General features: G+C 42.0%; 1 protein-coding gene across 5 annotated transcripts in view; it reads left to right on the top strand.

The window, feature by feature from the left end:
• UBE2F (ubiquitin conjugating enzyme E2 F (putative)) overlaps positions 1–22183 on the top strand; it is a 305259-nt gene that overhangs the window by 198961 nt on the left and 84115 nt on the right. For 4 of the 5 annotated variants that reach the window (XM_040357503.1, XM_040357502.1, XM_040357501.1 and 1 more), the window contains 2 exons: positions 3311–3381; positions 13231–13288. In XM_040357503.1, coding sequence (XP_040213437.1) covers positions 3311–3381; positions 13231–13288 — 129 coding nt within the window. The remainder of the gene's footprint in view (positions 1–3310; positions 3382–13230; positions 13289–22183) is intronic. The other variant, XM_040357505.1, reaches the window with a different exon arrangement.

Genomic DNA, 22183 nt, shown 5'->3' with positions numbered 1-22183 from the left:
ACTTACACTGGACCCCCTCCCCATCCCCCATGGTCCCACTGTACCGGAGTCCCGCGATCCTTGCTGTCAGACACCAGTCTGGATATTTTCTGTAAAGGTGACTTTAAAGTCTTACCCATTATACTAGCTCTAATAATAATCTCAAACTTTTACACTTAGACAAGTGTTATTAAAACATGTTATATGCTGGTAGAACTATTTTTAGTTGTGGATAGGAGTTGAGGGTTAGCATAATTATTAAAATAAAGAACGGAGTGCTCACATGTTGCCATCCTGAAAACTATTAGAGGGTCAGCAGTTGTTCTTGGATAGGTGAAGATTCATGGTTGGAGTCCATTGGGTGCCCAGTAGAAGTGCCTACCAAACAGTCTCCTGTGTATATTCTAACAAGGGCACAGTGCCACTCCTTCTAAACCACATTTAAAATGGGTAGCCTCATTGGAATTATACACCTGCTGCTTGAAATGCTTTGGTCACCTTTTATATTATGGTACAGGGTTGATAGGTCTGGGAATATTGAGATTTGTGGCCTATCAAAATGTACCAGGCCTCTGCCGCTGGCTTTCCAAAAAATACATTCCTTTTCTGAACCCTATGTTGTACGTCTCTGAGTTTCTCAGGTTTGCGCCCTTGGGGCCATATGTTCTGTAACGGACATATGCCTGCTGCCGGGACATCGATAATCTTCATGCAGGGGGACTACAAGGAACTGCATGGCTGTCACAATTGAATGTACCGCATTGTATTCTGAGCTCAAAGGGTTAACTGGACAAAGAGTCTTTCACTGCTGAATGCTAATGTACCCTTCGCATAGCTAATGAACTCTTTTGTGGAGGTAACAGCCTCCTGTGAGGTGTATGCTGATGGGGATTATGTGTGAGTGATAATTGTTTTAAAGGTTAATTGAATTCTATTGTCTGATCAAGTTAAGTTGAGGAGCCGAAACGTCTAGCAGCTGATTGGCTCAAGGGAAGGTCATTCTTTCAAAGTGTGTGTATTGAAGGCCCCCTGGGTGGGGGGGGGAGTGTCATTTGTTTCTGTACAGTTTGTAACCAGATATAAGGAAGAAAAATGTGGCATTAAAGGTCTGTCTGCTTGACTCTGCAAACGTAGCCTCGTCTCGTTTCTTGGAAGGGCGTTCGATGGGATATACCGGCGGTACCTGCATATCGCAGCTTGCCAGGGCAAAGGACGTCTCCAACGGCTGAGACCCTCACACCAGTGGGTAGCCGTTACATGTTCTATGCATGTGATTGAGTTCAACCCTAAACAGCCTTTCGAACAGTATATTGAAAATATTTTGGACCATGGCTTCCACATTAAGACCTGTGTCTTCTCGTATGCCTCTTAAAATGTATATTGTTCCTGCTATCTGTTTTCCAGGTCATCCAGGTGAGAACAAATAGTTTTACTGCTGCATCACATATTACTGTTCTGGGCCACCTGGAGTGAGATCAAAAAATCTGGGTGGGCCTTCTCCACAGTGTCGATTAAAGTGTTGCAACTATTTACGTAAATCAAAAATGGGCTTCTCTTCCATATTGTGAATATGTGCCTCTGGGCACATCAGACAGGTCGGTAGTTTTCACTCTTCCCTGTTAGTATGTGCCAGGCATGAGCAATCAGGGGAATATGTCCTTACCTGCCACACAAGTTAAGAAGGCTTGGAAGCAATGAGAACAGGTAACCACCCCCCTTTCCCTCATAATGTAAAAACTTCCTGCCAATATGCATGTTCAGTTATTGACAATGCTCATCCAGAAAGCATATATTGCTCTTGCAAGAGCTTGATCAATGTTCTCCTGGTTTTCACTATAAATAAAGGGATTGTGTATTTTTGGGAGGCAGTGGTTTATAACACTTCCTTACTAAGATGCTGCTGGTGAAGACAAACTTTTGTGATGATCCAGAAGCAGCAGAAAGTGTTTATGGAACGAGTAAAAACTACTGACACATTCATTCCGGTCCTCCTCATTTCATAAAGTATTTTTTTAATGTCTTTAGGACACCTCTGGCATGCTATGCACTGTGGAAATGTTTCTAAACTCTGGATGTTGGTCTCACAATTTTACTGAGAGGTGGTAAAGAAAAACCAAAGCACTGATCACACTATAGGTAAACATGATTTGATGGTAGAAAACATTTAATGGGAACTGTTTGAGCCCAGGTTCACACTGGGCTGCGGGAGTGAAGCCGTGTGAGTTCAGCTGAACTCGCACGATTTCACTCCCGCTGGCAGTCCCGATTCAGCCGCAATTATGAAGACATCAATGCAGGTTTCTGCACAGATGTCAATGTAAATCGCAGGCCGAAATCGCAAAAAGTAGTACAGAAACTACTTTTTGAAATCGATTAGGACGGTGCCATTGCCGACAATTTGCGGAAAATACCGCTGTTTTGACATGCGATTTGACATGTCAGAACGCACCAGTATGAACTAGGCATAAATGTTAAAAAAGATAAACAAATTTGTCAGACAAATATACTCTCTTAACTGTCAATTAAGGCCTGAGAGGGCAGAAACTATCCTCTACAGTATTGTATCCCAACAATCACCCAACTGTAGGAGGTGCAAGATGGAGCCCATAAGCAAACTAAACTGGAGCCTTTTCCCTGCAGTGCCCCCCAAGTGGCAGAAATGCATATTTCTCTTGTTTGAGAACTGCATTTAGAAGTACAGTGTTACTTGAGTTGTATTCCAGGATTTGCTTGTCTTTGGCTGAGAGAACTTGCAATAAACTTGACAGAGTTGCTAACCTTCCAAATGTTAAACTAAAATGGAGATTCACTATGTATTTTTATTTAGAAGCCGTTTAGCTTGTTTTAAATTTTCTTTTAGAAGTAGTTCGACTAGATGAGTACTCGAAAAGGTTTTATACTATCTTACAGTAAAAAAAACTGAGATGCTGGTCTAACCTTTTCTCTATACGTATAGGTCTTCTGTGACATGGTCACATGACAGTTACATCTGTTTATATCAGAACTTTTATAAAATAAAATCACAAAGGGGCTGTTAAAGCTTTATTGGCAGTAAATCAGAATTTTAACACACCTCTTCTCACCTGTGACTATGTAATTTCTCTGTACTTGCCAGAAATTCTCCATTGCAGATTGCTTACCAAAAGCTGTCAGGAGCTATTCTATGAAATACGTCCAAAATAATATTTTCTGGTACATGTAAAATGTCATCCAAGTGAAATATTGTAGCTGTCACTGCATACAGATAACCTTCTGGTGTGTGTTAAGATGATTTTCTCCCTTCCTTCATTCATCCCATTCTAACATTAATTTATTTGTGCTTTGTGTGTAGCCTCCAAAAGTGAAATGTTTAACGAGGATCTGGCATCCGAACATCACAGAGACAGGCGAGATCTGTTTAAGGTGAGATGTTGTCTTTTTATGCTTCAATATATTTTTGTTGCAAATTCTGTCCTTGTGTCTCTGAAGTGTTTGTGCTTTTCAGGTTTTTTGCTGACTCAGATTTTTATTCTGAAAACATCCAACTGAGCAAGAAAAGGTTGTAACCTATTGATTGCTCAAAACGCTCTTTTCTTGTCAGCCTATAGTAATTATAAAAGTTCATCTGTAAAATCTATACAAATCAAATTAGCTTTTTTGCACATAGTGCTGTAACTGATGTACTTGCTTTTTTCCCAGTTTACAATTAGTTTAGTTATTGGGTAATGGCAAGCAATCTTATACTTTTATACAGGTCTGGATATATCCAAATTATAGGTTTTCTTGTTTGTATGTAAGAGATGTGGAGGTGTTCTGTAGTCACAGCACACTTTCTCTCCTAGGCTGACAACATTACATCTCCATAAATTCAGTACAATAAATGAGTGTCGCCAAGTGCAAATCGAAGGACTGATAAAGCTAGTAGGGCTTTATAAAATAAAAAACAAACCTTTATCAGGGGATATATTCTCTTCATGGTGAACATATCGGATACTTTTGACAAATTTTTGGGACCCAAAAAAGGATACTTTGAGAAGTAACCAAGGTCGGACTTTTAAGGCATGAAAACAGTGGAGAAGTATATATAAAAAAATAAGTATTTATTGAAAAAGGTACATCCTAGAAAGCAGTATTCAAGAATTAAAAATCCTATGCAATAATATAAATTGTGAACTGAGCCCTTGTGTCTACGCGTTTCGCCGTTGGGCTTCTTAAGGACTACGATCAAGGTTCAAAAGGAATGACAAAGAACGAACAGGTCTCACTATCTGAAATGAGATGCATTCAAATTAAAAAATCTAGCAAAAAGACCTACATATATCATACATATTTATTATTTAAAAAGCGTATGCTTGGAACTATCTTAGTGGATAGCCGAGGGAAAAGAGGACATCAAAAAAAAAAAAAAAAAAAAAAAATATATATATATATATATATATACATACATATAGCAACTAGTGCTATAAAAATACACTGATTACTGTGTAAATTACTTCCCTGCCACTCTCAGGGAAGGGGTCAACTGTGTTCCCTAATGTGTGTTCCAACTATGTGGGGAGGGGACTCACTATAGGAGATGAGAGATCTTGGTTTCCAGCTTGTAGGAGCTCACGACCTGCATTTCCTCTCGGAATAAAACAGGGATGTGTGTGTTTACACACACACACACACGCACCTCCCTGTTCTGCCTCTCGTACCCGCGATCATTTGTGGCCAGCGCCAGCTATCCTACTTAAAGGGACCGACGTACAGAATGAACCCATTTTGGAAAGTAGACATCCCAAGCTATTTACTGAGGGGCATGTTGAGTCTATGGAATATTTTTTATTTTGCCACATGTTTTGGGAAAATTACATACTTTTTTTTTGTTTTTTGCACAAGGTTGTCACTGTGATAGGTAGTGAGGAAGTGAAATCGCCATTTTACGCCCTTAGAAAGCCTAAAGGCGGTGATTGGTTTTGTGGGTCCTGTACACGGCTAAGCTCCCAAAAAGTCTCACATGTGGTATCCCCATACTCGGGAGAAGCAGCAGAATGTATTTTGGGGTTCAATATAACATATGCCCATGGCATGTTTGAGCAATATATCATTTAGTGACAACTTTGTGTAAAAAAAATAAAATAAAAATTCCCGTAACTCGTGCCAAAATATTCCATGGACTCAACATGCCTCTCAGCATATAGCTTGGGGTGTCTACTTTCCAAAAAGGGGTCATTTGGGGGGGGGGGGGTTTAAACTGTCCTGGCATTTTTTGCACAACATTAGAAGCTTATGTCACACATTACCCATTCTTCCAACCACTTGAAGACGAAGGCTTTCTGACACGTTTTGTTTACATGAAAATTACTTTGAACCCCCAAACATTCTATATATTTTTTTTAAAGCAAAGGCCCTACAGATTAAAATGGTGGGCGTTGGAATTTTTTTTCACACAGTATTGGCACAGTGATTTTTCAAACGCAATTGTTTTGTAAAAAAAAACTTTTATTTTATTTTAATGCACTAAAACACACTATATTGCCAAAATGTTTGATGAAATAAAGATGATCATATGCCGAGTACATGGATACCAAACACGACATGCTTTAAAATTGCACACAAACGTGCAGAGGCGACAAACTACATACATTTTTAACCACTTAAGGACCGAGCCTCTTTCTGAGATTTGTTGTTTTTTTTGCTCGAAAATTACTTGGAACCCCTAAACATGATGCATTTTTTTCTAACACCCTATAGAATAAAATGGCGGTCGTTGCAATACTTTGTCACAACGTACAAGCACAATTATTTTGGGAAAAAATACACTTTTTTTGAATAAAAAAAAATAAGACAACAGTAAAGTTAGCCCGCCCGTGGAATGGCGCCAAACTTGTACCCTTAAAAATCTCCATAGGCGACGTTTAGAAAATTCTACAGGTTGCACGTTTTGAGTTAGAGGAGGTCTAGGGCTAGAATTATTGCTCTTGCTCTACTGATCGCGGCGATACCTCACATTTTCATATGTGTGCGCTGCTCACGTATGCGTTCGCTTCTGCACGCGAGGTCGGCGGGATGGCGTGCGTTTACATTTTTTTCTTATTTTTTTGACTTTTTATTTTTTACACTGTTCATGACAGGACCTCTTAAATATGAGATCTGCAGTCAAAAAGACCTCTCATATTTACACAAAAATGCAATAAAAAAAAGGCCCTTTAGGAAATATGGATGGAAGTGACGTTTTGACGCCGCTTCCACCGTGCTATGGTATGGAGACGGGTGGGGGCCATTTTCCCCTCACTCGTCTCCATACCCACCCATCATAAAGACCCGATCGCCTCTGCTGCTGCCGATCGGTCCGGTAAGCAGTGTAGGGCACGGGAGATCGGCGGGAGGCCCCCCCTTTCCCGCTACCGATTTTAAAAGTGATTTTGCGGCAAATCCGTTGCAGAGACCACTATTATCGGAAACCGGACCGCCCGCTGAAGAAGAGTATACCTGGGTTATGGCAGATAGCTGCTGCCATAACAAAGATATCCCTCTTCAAACAGCCGACGTATATCGGCGTGTGGCGATCCGGAAGTGGTTAAAAGCCTTTACCGGTTACCACTTTAGATTTACACTACTGCTAAAGTTACTGCACTCGATTTGACATTCGCGGCGATACCTCACATGCATGGTGCAATTGCTGTTTACACGAGGCAGACGCTTGCGTTCGCCTTTGCGCGTGAGCACGGGGGGAGAGGGGTGCTTTTTTTATTTATTTTGCTTTTTTATTTTATTTTTTAACTATTCTTTTCATTTTTATATATTTTTTTGCAGCTGAATGGCATACCTGCTAAGCAAATAATGGTTAACAATAAAACAAAGTAACATTACAGTATAACAATAAGACCTGCAAAGCAAATACAATAAAGCACAGTAAAAAAAAAACATTACAGTTCTAAAGTACAGTAACAATAGGGAGAGAATAGGGAGAGAATGATAGATATAGAACAATAGAAAACGAACCTAAGAGAACCATAGAGAGAGAAGAAAAATTACTTTTAGGCTTTTTTTTTTGTTTTATTTATTTTTGCACGTTTATATAAACTGTAAACATTCCAGATTTAGGGTCTCTCAAAATGTAATGGCCATCTCATCTTCGAGACCCTGTGTAATTGTGCCCTAGGACTGTGTAGTGCTGTACCCTGCACTAATACAGTGGAACCTCGGATTATGGGCATAATCCAAAGTACTCGCCTATCAAAGAGAGTTTGCCCATTGAAGTCAATGGTAACAAAAATTATTTGTTCCGCATTGACTTGAATGGCATGCAATACCGCATGCGGCCAGAGGTGGGGGGAGCCGGAGAACCTCAGAAACGTCCGGAAAGGCCTGAGGACACCTGACCTAGGCAAACCTCGGAAAGACTCCTTTGCCGAGGTCAGCCGAGCTGTCCTCGGGCCTTTCCGTGCATTTCCAAACGCCCCCCCCTTCAGGCCACACGCGGCACTGCACACCGCTTTGGCCTGAATCCTGCTTGTTTTGCGAGACAGCACAATCGATTTAGGATTTTTTTTAAATACAGTGCTCGTATTACAAAACGCTAGTTAACCGTGTTACTCGCAATCCGAAGTTCCACTAGTGTGTGGTAGCATTTGAAACAGTCACTGATGCAGAGACCAGGTTGGTCAGGACAGGAGGGACAATAATAGCGGGTGTCATGCCTAAATCCACGTTTTCTGCAGACACAATATTTTCTTTGGGGTGTTCTTTGGGCTGGGGTACCAGGGAGGACATACGGAAAATGTTTCTCATGAAGCCGCCTCACTGCATTTGGATTGGGAAGTTGGGCCACAGCACTGTCTGGAAACAGAAGGGCTGTGATGATCTCTTCCTGGAATCATAGGACGGATCCTGTTCGGACACCTTTTTGTACCAGCATCTGGCCTTACAGGCAATTGAGTACAGCATCAACAACTGGTCATTAAGGTCCACCCCTGCCATGTTAAGGTTGTATTTGTGGACACAAAGGTTTTTCCACAACACCAGTCGCCGTTGCAATTTGGACTGTCGAATCTGCGTGAAGGGAGGACAGAACAAAAACTTTCCGATTTATCCTTCCACTTTACTGCGGGCAAATTATTCAATCTCAAGCGGGCAGAAAATGTAATCAGGGACTCATCAACGCAGACAACTTGATCAGGAGTAAACAAGGCTGCAAACTGTTGGTTGAAGTAGTTTATGAGGGACCGAATTTTGTAGAGCCGATCAAGTCCTGGGTCACCCCGAGTTCATTGTCATTAAAATGCATGAACCACAAGATCTGCTTGTATCGTGTCCTGGTCAAGTCAAACAGAGAACACGGGTATATGGTGAATGGGTCAGTGGACCAATATGACTGCAGCTCACTTTTTTATAGTTATGCCCATGACCAGAGATAGGCCCAGGAAGGTCTTAAATTCAGAAAGTGTAATAGGTTACCAATCTCCGACAAGGGTCAACTGGTGGATTAGCGGTAATGAATTGACCAGCATACAAATTGCTTTGGTCCACAATAGATCTATAGAGATCTTCCGTGAAAAACAAAAATCAAGTGACGTAAAATCAACTTTTTCAACCTGAATTCTGGGTTGGCCAGTGAATGGGGAAGTACGGGTGCTGCAGAAGTGGTGGGCCTCCCAATTCAGATTGGCAAATGCAGCAGTATGGACACGAGGGGCCTGTCTTTGTCTTCTTGGTGGCAGCGGGACACTATTTGTGCTAGCCACCGCACCAGCTTGAACTGCACTTATGGCACTCGCCACATCACTAAGTGTTACTGCAGTGCTGGATGTACTAGCCGGCTGGTGCTTTCTAGATCACCAGAAGGATGAGCAGCACTAGTACTGGGCTCTATGCTCCATACGAGAGCCTGCGGTTTGTTCTTGCACCTCAACAACAGCAGAAAAACGGGGTCGGGTACGCTTGACCTTGGCAGGGACCACTACGCAATCGGAGGTATCTGTCGGGGTGCCGCTGCTGTCTACTGGATCGTATTCTGAGCCTGAATCTGACAGATGGGTGACTTCCTCTTCACTCTCATCTGTCATGCTCAGAAATGTGTAGGCTTCTTCACTAGTGTACCTTTGATTGGACATTGGCCTCTAAATGTACTGGTACAACTTGTGAAACTCACAGGATAAAAGAGCTTATGCTTAAGAGTGATTTCAGCGACTGCTTCAAAGGCTACCAAAAACACTGGGATCAGGCCTGACTGCCAACGCTGCAGTTATGTGTTTTAAGTGTCAGTGATCGATTGATACTGCACTTGGGTGGGCTGGACTGGGCGGAGGGGCTTAACACAGATGCTAACAGGTAACTGGGCTGATCCCTAAACTGCCGGGGACACTCGTATAGATCTGATCAGAATCAAATATATTGATCCGTTCAAACACTATACTACTAAGGGAGGTGTATGGTGCGTGCATGGGTGTTGGTGCTACTGGCACTAATCTGATGCTGCCTGGGGCTGACGCAGACCCTAACTGACACTAAAACCTAACTGATTTCACCCTCCGGGCGATCAGGGGGTTAAACCTTTATTCAGCAATATATGGTAGGTACCCTGACACTATAAAAACCTGACGGCGACAGTAACTAGCTAACTGGCTAACCGTCACCAGTGACACTAAATACAGCGAACAGAAATTAGATCTGTACACTATATTAGTGACAGTGGTGACAGGGAACGAAAGGGTTACCTGGGGGGTGATCAAGGGGTTAAACCTTTATTAGGGGGGTACCTAGACCTATCTGGGCCTACTACTAAGTACCCTAATGCTGATTAGTGTCACAAATTACGCCAGTACAGTGATCAAAGAAAAATATGAAAACTGCACTTGGTGACACTGACAAGGAGTAAAGGGGTTAACTGGGGGGGGCGCGATCGGGGGTGTGAAATGTGTGCCTATGTGTACCGTGTCAGTCTAGTGTTGGTGCAACTCATGTTTAGATGTCCTCTCTCTCTCTGGAACGGAAAATATTTCCAGAGAAGGAGATGACATCACTTGCCCTGCCTGTGTTTACACTTACAGTCAGGGGACAATCTCGCCAGAACTGATCATCAGGTCCAGGCTAGAAATCATTGGCCTGGAGACTGATCGGTTCTGAAGCAAGTGCGATTGCCACGGATGCGTACTCAACATACAGCTACAATGCCTCGCCCAGGAGAGCCATCTTGCCGCAGTATAACTGCTGGAGCTGGTCCGGAACAGGTTAAATTGTGCTATGCGGTTTGATGCGTGGGTTTCCCAAGTTTCCTGCTTAGTGTGGTCAGTTTTTAATAGGAAAGCAGAAGGACTGGCAGGAACACCAGGGATTTTCACACAAATGAAGCAATACAAAGAGAACAGGCTATACTATTTGATATTGTTTAATGCACGTACAGGTGTTTTCTATTCCTTTTGCCTCTGTCCAAAACTAAACAAAATGACTTGTTACGTGTTCATAGAGGTACATTCATTTGGGATATTGCAATCCGAATTTGCTCTCTTAGGCCTCGTACACACCACCGGATCTATCCGCTGGGATTTATCCCCGGATCAGTTCCAGCGGATAGATCCGGTGGTGTGTACGTCCGAGCGGACATTTATTGGCGGAAAAAATTCCAGCCGACGGATTTCCAGCGGATAAAAATTTCTTAGCATGCTAAGAAATCTATCCGCTGGAATCCTGTCCAGCGGATTGATCCGGTGGTCTGTACAGACTCACCGGATCAATCCGTCCGCTCCTCTCCCTCGCATGCATCGTAATGATTCGACGCATGCGTGGAAGTCTTTATCTTCCAGCGTCGCGCACGTCGCCGCGTCATCATCGCGGCGACAGTGCGACACGTCACCGCGGATGGATTCCGCGCGGATTTTGATCTGATGGTTAGTACAACCATCAGATCAAAATCCGCCAGAGGATTTATCCGCAGGAACGGTCCTCCGGACCGTTTCCAGCGGATAATCCTCTCGTGTGTACGGGGCCTGATGTATCGGAGTAAACTTTTTCATTATAAAATATATATTACGCATTAGTCATGTTCTGTGAATTCCTTGATTAGCTCACTTGTAACAGTTAACAACAACACCATTTGTCATGAAGAGTCTTAAGGCAACTGAAGCATGGAACTGTCACCAACCCTGCTTGCATTATGCAAAAACGTCCTTGTACATTTTCTTTGTCTAGCCAAGTTATTCTGTTTTTGCTTTTTAATTGTGTGTGTGTGAGAAACTTGTATACAGCACATACTGTAGATTGAATAAAAGCCAAGTTAAAGCTGGCTATAGATAATTAGAATTGAAAATATAAAGTCTTGTGAAAATGACCTATGAAAGTTTTTGTTTTTCCAATCATTGGTGGAAAGAGATCGTAAGAAAAAGAGAAGCAGCAGAGTGGAACTTTAAATGAGGCATACAGTCAATATGAATAGTTAATGATTGCCATTTTTATGTGTCAGATTTGAATAATATATAATACCAATTATTATCACATTTTATCTATATACATACATTAAAAGCATGAATGACACATATCCATAGGGAAGGATTGTGGGTATAACACCTCTTGACTTCCCATTATCATTATGAATAAATACCACAATATGCAAAAAAATGTATATGTTAATTACACAGGGTACATGATTCTAATAGAAGATAGTAAAAAACACATGATCAGTTTAAACATGATCAAAGCTCAGCGTGTTTCGTGGATTTGTATCCACTCTTCAGGAGCAAGCATGTGTACTTCTGTAATAAAATATAAAAATCCTTTAAATAGATCTATCATAAAAAGGAATGTTCTGAGAGTTTTCTTACAAATTTTCCTAAGACATTTGCTAAGAACTTTTGTTAATATTCTATGGCCAGCTTTTTTGGCCCGTACACACGATCCGAATATCGTACGACAGTTTGTAAGTCTTTTTTCGCTTAATAGTCGCAAGTAGAAATTTAATAGGTTTACTAAAGTCATGAAAATTCTAGTAGGACAGAAAAAAAATCTGAAGTGATGTCATTTGTTATGTATTTGTATTGTATTTTCGGACGACAACTATACTGACTAATTGAAAATCGCTGAATGGGAAATTTTCGTGCTTGTGCGATCGCATAATATTGGATGAACTGTAGTGATCGGCTCTCGAAAGTGGCGTACACACGACCTGAAAATCGTACGATTCTTCCTCGGACGTCAGTTTTCGTCCAATATTCGGATTGTGTGTACGGCCATAAGTGTGTGACAGGGTACCAATGCAGGAACACAGCGGTGTTGTTGCCATATAACAGCACCTGAACAAGCATGTTCATTGCAGGATCACCAGGTATTTTTTAGATGAAAGTGTCATATTTAAAATCTTTAAAAATCACAGGAGTACAATTCGCTTTGCGTGGATGGAGATGAGCAAAGAGCTCACCAAGCTGTGAAAACCTGATCGATCATGATGTTGGATCGCTCGGTTTTCAATGCAGAAGTCCCGGGGAACAGATGCTGCATTGGACCGATGCTGCAGCCACCTAGATAAGTTTGAAACTGCAAAAAAAGAGAAACCCATGCTTCTCTTTTAACTACTTTACAACCGGAGGCCGTCTTTTAACGGCCTTGGCTTTGTGCTGTGATATCTGAATGATGCCTGCAGCTACAAAATAACTGTTTTGTTATTTTTTAATTTGTGAAACTTTCCCTAAAAAAAGGCGTTTGAAAAATTATTGCGCAAATACTGTGTGAGAAAAAAAGTTGCAATGACCGCCATTTTATTCCCTAGGGTGTCTGCTAAAAAAAAAATATATATATAATGTTTGGGGGTTCTGATTAAAAGTAACACACCTTCAGTATTAGAGTGCCTCCACTCTGGATAAAGAAGCACAGCAGGCAGCAGCATTTTCAGTCTGGGAGGAGGGACATGTTAGACGTACTAGCAGGTTTAGATAAACTAACAAATTAAGGCCAAACTCCAGCTCACACTGCAGATACAGGACCCGTGTTTTTTTTTTGTTTTTTTTATAATTTTGGGATAAAGGTTTTATATGAATAAATAAAATCTCACTATTCTAAGCACCCCTGTCAGTGGTAAATGGTTTGTCTCAACACTCCTAACTGATACATTTATAGACGAGCTTGTTCTGTTAGAAAACTACTGGCCAGATCACCAGGTGAAAAGAAGAGGGCCTAAAATAAAATAAAAAATGCAGCCATGACTTCTAAGAATTGGTAATAGGCAGTATAATAAATGCCACTTTAAGACTAAGGAACTTGGTACTAAAATACAAAAATCTTGTTTTATCTTGAATACAGTCTGTTGAGAGAGCACTCCATAGATGGAACGGGCTGGGCCCCAACTAGAACGTTAAAGGTAGGCAAAATCTTTTTTTAGTCATGTATACTTGCATAAAACTATATATTTACTATAACCATCATATTCCAGCTTTGTTTAGCGAAACCCGTAACCATTTGGTAACAATGAATGTTCTTTAATAAATTAACATACATTACACATTAATAATTATGCTACCGAAATTAGTGTGTGCTGTAAATTGCCTTCAGTGTTGTTCCCGTTTCTTTTTGCTGGAGGCCGCCATTTTGTTGAATACCAAAGCCTCTCTCTCCTTGGTCTCAAAAACAATGTAATTTTCTTTAATTAAAATATGTACTTTTCCAGCCTTGATTGGCATGTCTTGGCTCAACTAGAGGAGGAAACCTAACAGAAGCTTTAGAGCCGGTTCACACAGGGCAACACGACTTTCAGCGCGACCTTGGGAGGCAACTTGAACACGACTTGAGTATGAATCGCAACACGACCCAAAACACGACTTGAAGTCACCTCCAGGAGGGGGATCTCAATGCCAAATTTTTAATAAAAAAACAGCATGGGTTTCCCCTTTAGGAGCATACCAGGCCCTTAGGTCTGGTATGGATTTCAAGGGGAACCCCCTACGCCGAAAAAATGGCGTGGGGGTCCCCCCCAAATCCATACCAGACCCTTAGCCGAGCACGCAGACTGGCCGGTCAGGAAAGGGGGTGGGGATGGGCGAGCGCCCCCCTGAACCGTTCCAGGCGGCATCCCCTCAACATGGGGGGTGCTTTGGGGCAGGGGGGCGCCCTGTGGCCCCCCCACCCCAAAGCACCTAGTCCCCATGTTGATGGGGACAAGGGCCTCTTCCCGACAAGCCTGGCCGTTGGTTGTCGAGGGCTGCGGGCGGGGGGCTTATCAGAATCTGGGAGCCCCCTTTAATAGGGGGGCCCCCAGATCCCGGCCCCCCATTTTATGTGAGTATGGGGTACATCATACCCCTACCCATTCACCTGGTGGAAGAAAAATGTCAATAAAAAAACACTACACAGGTTTTTAAAGTAGTTTATTGGGCAGCCCTGGGGGTCTTCTTCCAACTTCGGGGGTCTTCCGACTTCTCCCTTCTGCCAGGCACCACAGCTGTTTTTTTTTCAGCTCTTTTACCAGTGGGGGCTGGTCTTCTGTCTTCTTCCGTCTTCGGGGGGTCTTCCGACTTGTCCCACTCTCCGGTTCTTTCTCTCTTCTGCCGGGCACCACCGCTGTCTTCTTTCAGCTCTTTCACCAGCGGGGGCTTGGTCTTCTGCATCGCCGCCTTCTCTTCTTCGATGTTGACTTGACTCTCCCTCCCACTGTAATGCCGGGTGTGCGGCGATTTATATAGGCCTCTTATGACGTCACAGTCCCAGCATGCTCCGGGTGGTGACGTCACCAACCGGAGCATTCGCGGCTCCGGCACAGCACACCCGGCATTTCAGTGGGAGGGAGTGTCGAGTCAACATCGAAGAAGAGAAGAAGGCGATGCAGAAGACCGGGCCCCCTGAAGTCGGATCCCAGGACGCCCCTGTGTGAACCGGCTCTTAGGCCTCATGCACACTGGATGTTTTTACAGCAGCTGTTTTTGGGCTGTAGATGTTTTTTTCTACAGTCATTAAACTCTCCATGTTATCCTATGTGTCCATGCACACATAGGCTGTTATCAGCAGTTTTGGGCAGTGGTGTATTTGAGCAGTAAAAACAAAAACAAAACTAGTGGGTTCTGAGAGACGTTTCTCTACTGTAAAAAATGCTGATAAATGTTGATAAACGCTCAAAAACGTCACTCACCAGCGTTTTTGTATGTTTTTTAACCGTTGAAAAAAAAAATTCTTAAAAAAAGAAGTTAAAAAAAGCTATTACAAAAACGCTGCTGGTGTTTTTATAACGTTATTTTAAAGTCCAGTGTGCATGAGGCCTTACAGTGCTGAAATTCACAGGCTGAAAATGAGGGAGAAATAAGAGAATACCAGAGTAAGTTTAACTCTTATGTGTCTCCATGGACGCAGAGTTTGTCCTGTTACCTCTCCTGCTTTTCTTTTCTCTCTCCCTAATCTGTGCTCCCTCAGCACAGTCTGTGTCATTCCTATCTTTTCAGCAATAGTACATCTTAAAGCCATCAGCTGATTGGCCTCTAGTGGCTTTTTTTTTTTTTTTTATTACATTTTTGTGTAAATATGAGATCTGAGGTATCTGACCACAGATCTCACATTTATGAGGTCCTGTCATGCTTTTTTTCTATTACAAGGGATGTTTACATTCCTTGTGTTAGGAATAAAAGTGATCTAGTTGTTTTTTTTTTTTTTTTTAAAGGACAGTGTAAAAATAAAAAGTAAAATAAAGAATGGTAAAACAAACCTTAAAGCACCCTGTCTTGCTGAGCTCGCATGCAGAAGCGAACGCATACGCAAGTCACGCCCGGACATGAAAATGGTGTTCAAACCACACATGTGAGGTATAGCCGCGATTCTTAAAGCAATAATTCTAGCACTAGACCACCTCCTCCTCTAAACATGTAACCCGAAGAAAATTTTAAATGTCGCCTATTGAGATTTTTAAGGGTAAAAGTTTGCCGCCATTCAACAAGCGAGCGCAATTTTGAAGCATGACATGTTTGATATCAATTTACTCTGCATAACATTATCTTTCACAATATAAGAATTGGGCTAACTTAACTGTTTTATTTTTTAATTCTAGTGTATTTTTTCCCCCCAAAAAAAATTGCGCTTGTAAGACCGCTGCTCAAATACAGTGTGACATAAGGTATTTTATTCTCTAGGGCAGGGCTCAAAATTTCAAGTCCTGAGCTACTAGCCAGGCCTCAAGAGTTACTCGTCACCAGTTGCCCCACCTAATTCATACACTGCCCTGCGCCTAATTGCACCCGTAAACACGCCCTCGTAGATTATCTCATGGAATGACAATGTTTTATGCAGAATCAAGTTACAAAATTAAATATTACCAACAACTTTAACAAAATGGGAGACCAGAGGGACAGGGCACTGGGGGCAGACCAGAGGGACAGGGCACTGGGGGCAGACCAGAGGGACAGGGCACTAGAACTGGGTCTCTTCCCCATTCTCTTGCCGTCTCCTCTGCAACTACCATCCATCCTCTCTCTCTCTCTCTCTCTCTCTCTCTCTCTCCCATTCATCTCATCATCAGGAGCCTGTGTGTGCGGCTCCACGCTTGCATGTCCCCACTTCCCCCTTTTTATTCAGGCTGGCAGAGAGGAGAGGAGCTGCAGTACAGTGGGAGGGAGTATAATCCAGCGCTGAGATCCACACAACTGCACAGCCATTGACACCATAGCACAGCGCACACTGACAGCGCACAGCACGCATTGAGACCAGTCTGTTCAGTGCTCAGGCTAAACTGTTGGACACTTATATAGAGCACAAGGGGAAGAAAACTGCACAAACTAGAAGGCTGCCGCTCTCATGTCAGGGCAACTTTCAGTGAGCGCTGCACCGGAGTGGTAATTTTTGCAATCCTCCACCTCACTCATTACTTTCTGCTCTCCAGCTACATTGGTCGGGGCCCGGGGGAGGGGGGCAGGCTCAGAGAGGTCATACTGTTAGGTCCCATGGCTTAATGAGAATTGTAAGGAGAGCACCTGTGTACTGCTCTGCCTGTGCGCGGCTCACCAGACTACTTTTCCCGAGCATGCACCTTTCCTCTTCGGCCGCCAATCTCATCGGGACTCTAAGTGTAGGCACAGATTGGAGGGAGATTGGTCATGCAGCCCTGTCATCACTCGCCCCCAGCTTAAATCCACTCGCCAAATGCTAGTAGGCGAGTGGAAATTTTGAGGGCTGCTCTAGGGTGTCTGAAAAAATATATATATACAATGTTTGGGGGTTCTAAATTTTCTCAAAAAAAAAAAAAGATATTTTAACTTGTAAACACCAAGTCTGAAAATAGGCCCGGGCCTTATAGTGGTTGTAAACCCATACTGACCACTTTAACCTACAGGTAAGCCTAGATTAAGGCTTACCTGTAGGTGTAACAAATATCTCCTAAACCTACACGGTTTAGGAGATATTTGCAGAAAAGGCTGAACCGATGTCTATGGTGCATGCGATCGTGCCGTCACTGGCGGCTCCCGTGCGTATGCGCGGGAGTGGTCATCACGGCTCCGGCCAATCACAGCGCCGGAGCCACGATAATCGTTAGTAACTCGGGTATAAATGGCGGAGGGGATTCGATCTGAGTTAAGTAATTCATAATGAGCTAGTATGCTTTCAGGAATCGGGATGTACGGGTGCACAGATACACTAACAGATCTGCTGGAGACATACATGGCAATGCTTTCCAGACTCCAAAGAAAAAAAATAATAATGCACATTTTGTTAACTGAAAATAAATTCAGCATTCTTTTTTTTCTTTAAAAGTGAACTGCTCGTTTAAAGCAACTTTGTTGCTAAAAATATAAATATGCAAAACAATTCTCCCTGCAAAACTGAAACTAAATACTTCTCTGATTGCCTATGCATCTGATAGTCATTGTAAGGAAGAGAAACCACTGCCTAAAGAACTTCAGGAAATGTCCGATCCTTGGTTCCCTATTGTATGCTTCCCTCATCCTGGACAGCAGTTTCATGTTTGCCATCTACAAGTCTATGAAAAATTACAGCTCAGATAAATGAAAGTCGCAGTCTCTCCGTTCACTGTATGCAAAATGTGTAAACACAACCTGTAACCAGACACTTTGAAGCTGCAGCCACTTGGAAAAGATCTGACATTTCACATGACAGTATCAGATCTTTGTTATTGGTTGCAGGTCCAGGGTGTCTGGGTATACTGTTTCATTAATTTAAACTGTCATAATATAAGCCTGGTTACAGTTCTATACACTCCTTACAAGATGGCGGCTCTCTTCTCAAACCCCAATTTATTTACACTCTTGACCATCATCACTCCTCTTTCTCTTCTCCACGTTCTGTTCTCCACTTTCTGGCATCTGTTAGACAGCCGCTCTCACTCCCTGCCTGCAACTAGCTATGGCCCCCGAACTGCATTCCTTCCCCAGTGTCCCAGTGAAGGTGGGAGGATGGCCATACAGTGGGGCAGAGGAGGAGAATGCTGGGGCAGAGGACACTGGATCTGTCAGGATGGAGAGCGGAGGAAGGGGCCAATAAATATGTAATTTACCAGCTCCTTCCTTGTCTGAATTGGACACAGTGAGCTACTGATCACTCCGGTGTCCCGTGATAGCTGAGCAGAGTAACCTGTGATTACGCGGTTTCAGTTTATGAATGAACTGGAGCCGCTGTCCCCTGTTCATTAACTTTCAATGCTGAGAAAGGGACTGTGCCCCTTTCTCTGTCTAATATCTCACCAAAGCCCACCAACAGGGCTGATGAGAAAAAAAAACAATAAATATTACAAAATTAAATTGTCAAAAAATAACATAAAATAAAAAACTGACACTACCGTCACTGTCCACTGCCCCAACAAACCCCCCCCCCCCCCAAAAAAAAGTAGAAAAAAATGTAATTGTTGAAAAAAAATATTATATATATATATATATATATATATATATATATATATATATATATATATATATATATATATATATATATATATACACTGTGTGTGTATGTATGTATGTGTATATGTATATATATATTGTAAAAGATCATGAAAGCAAAAACCTGCAGACGTCCATACTCCCCTCCTGCACATACTACCCACCTCCATACACTCCACACTCTTCTCTTGCAAAAAAATACCAAACCACTCCTCTCCTTTACATACGATCTTCCTCCATACACTCAGCACTCCGCTACAGCACAAACTACTCGCCACCATACACTCCACACTCCTCTTTTGCACATACTACCCACCGCCATACACTCCATACTCCTCTCCTGCACATGCCACCCGCCGCTGTATACTCCCCACTGTACATTCCCTATTTAACATTACCACATTCTGCTCTAAAGTCATGTAACATGACATGTAAGTCACCTTGGACTCTAATAAACCACACCTCTTTTAAGCCATGCCCACAATTTGTCACATTTTTCTGTGTGCAGCGTATTTTATTTATCGATGCCTAGGACCCACTTTTGCACACGGGCCACTGTTTTCGTGATACACCCCTGGTTAAAGCATTCCCTTTTCAGATCCTTATCTGCATGGACCCCATAGATGCAGTGACAGTTCAGCCAATCACATCTATAATCAACTAAGGCTATTATTTTTTGTGATAATGTTCCTGAATTAATAGGCTGTAAAGTCTTCTGTTCCCTCTACACATTTTCCTTGCAAAAAAAAAAAAGATTTTAGAATTTCGTTTGTGCGTAATGAAATTAAAAACTTAGAACTCTTTAGAAAAACTTGCTCACCATTCAGAAACAAATGCAAGGTTTTCATAATCCACACTCATATTTCCCATTATATTCTGTGCATTGCTATTAATGTGAGGGCTCTTGCTTATCTACCAGGACATTTACCAGAGGCCGAGATACATGTGTTGCACCATGTACAACAATTTCACCATGTACAACAATTGCACCATGTACAACAGTTTGTAGAGAATTGAGACTTGCTACTCTGCTCATACTTCCCATACATACTTGAAAACTAATTCTTACTATGTTGTGAAAATTGTGACTTAACTCTGTCTACTTGTCCACAAACCATATGATTTATCTTGCTTTGAGAGAAATTACTTTTATTGTCTTCTGATGTTATTGCCATAGCTTGAGTATTTCCTGCCTCAATTTTATTTAAACTGTTACATTTTTTTTAAAGCATTTTCACATGGCTGTTCTGTTTACCCCCTACTGCCTCCTGCCAGTAGTATATTCTTTTTTTTTTTTTTTGCTGGAAAAGCCTCAGACTTTCTTTTTAAAAAACAATTGTAGTGTTCTGAGATGAACTTCAATGACTTTGCCTGAATCCATGCGATCATTTCCCCTGAAAGCTTTAGCTATAAAATGTGTTTTTTTTAATATGTAACTTTTGCCCCCTTTTATTCTTGTGTTTGTAATACTGCCAACAGATCTTCTGTACTCTCATTACACAGCCTGGGAATATATTAAGTATTTCAATAAAAAATACATCCAAAAATTATACATGCAATTACTATTCAAGCCATTTTGTAACAGATTTGTCATTAAAATAACCTTTAGTTGAAACCAAATATATTTTGATAACCGTCCAAAAATACACATTTTTCTTCCATGCAACCATGGCAGTAATGTTCTGTGTACAGTTTAAGTTTCTAAATCCTGATTCACCTGCTCTTGTATTTGGCTTACTGCTTGTCCTAGAAGTTGGCACACAGCTCGAGGTCAACTTACAGGGATCCTGTTTCTGGAATTAGCATCCCCTGCATGTCCTTCGGTTTACTGCTCTGGGTATTTCATACTTGAAGTGCTTCCACATCTAATGGGATGCTAGTGGTGCAAATTGTATTGTCACAGTGCTAAGCACACAATTATCATTCTGTCAAACCACCTAAATTACCCATTTCAGTGTATAGAAGAGATATTGTATATGGCTGACTTGGAGGGGTCAGTTTTTTTTTATTTTTATAAACAACATTGGAGTTTAGTTTAAAAGCATAAATGTTATGCCGCGTACACACGCTCGGAATTTCTGACAATTTCCAACCGTGTGTAGGCCCCATCGGACATTTTCTGTCAGAATTTCCGACAACGAAATCCGTTCTCGTAAATTCTAATTGTGTGTAGACAAATCGGTCGCAGAAAATTTCACACGTGCTCTGAATCAATTACGAGACAGAAGCGCTCGGTCTGGTAAAACTAGCGTTCGTAATGGAGATAGCACATTCATCACGCTGTAACGGACTGAAAAGCACAAGGCTGAAAAGCGCAAATCGTCTCTCACCAAACTTCTACTAACACGACTGGTATTGAACTTCCCTTTAATAGTGCCGGCGTACGTGACCGCGTTTTTGGCAAACGGAATTTTCGACAACATTTGTGCAACCGTGTGTATGCAAGACAAGTTTGAGCCAACATCCGTCGGGAAAAAAATCCAGGGTTTTGTTGTCGAAATGTCCGATCGTCTGTATGCGGCATAAGGTGTGGAGAATACCCGAATCATTCAACGTGGTATGCACACAATATTATTGTTTTTCATGTTAATCTTTCATACTTCTAATTGTATCAGTCAATTTTGCCATGTTTTCAAAGCCAAGAAAGGACTCACTTGTGTTGTTGCATTTAAAGAATAAGTTCACCTTTGCATATAAAAACTAATAAATGCGTATGTTTTTGCAGTGTTTTTTGTTTTTCACACGAGCCTGCAGAGCATTGCACCTGTGATCAGTGGATCATGGCTGCCAGTTTCAGAGCTGTAGGAAGTGTGAATGTACTAGGAGCGCACTGATCAGCATGATCACAGTCCATTGAAAATAGAAGTCTGCTGCGGTGGAAGACATGAATTGTAGTTTAGTCATTCACACATCACTTTGAGTAAATAATGTGGCTGTGGGGTTGGAGCCATGCTCAGCCATGCCAGTTTTAAATTTGACAGCGGCTGCAGGGGAGAGGAACCTCTGACTGCTGTCACAGGAAAGGTGGTCTAAGGGGGAAAGAGGGGTCTGCTTGAACATATTACATTACCCTGTAAATTTGGGTGGAACATGTTCAAAAGGTGAATCTATCCTTTAATTATGTACAGTATAGTCATAGTTGTATGTGAAGAATTGGCACATATGGTACTTTTGTCAAGTCCTTCTGCTGAGAAAGTTTGACACTTTGAATACACATTGCACACTGTTCTGCAACTGGTCTCTTGCAATTTCTGAAGCTCTTATCTAGGCTTTGTGCAAGCCTCTAAACCTTAACTTCAGCAGATGCTAATAGGCAGTTGGTTGCTTCTTTTGAAGACCCACACAGTTTATATTGTTGATTCAGCCTACATCGTGTATGATGAGTTTAATCT

The sequence above is a fragment of the Rana temporaria genome, chromosome 6 (genome assembly GCF_905171775.1).
Source record: "Rana temporaria chromosome 6, aRanTem1.1, whole genome shotgun sequence".
Classification (NCBI taxonomy): domain Eukaryota; kingdom Metazoa; phylum Chordata; class Amphibia; order Anura; family Ranidae; genus Rana; species Rana temporaria.
The sequence above is the reverse complement of the archived record's forward strand: the minus strand, read 5'-3'. Positions and strand labels throughout refer to the sequence as shown.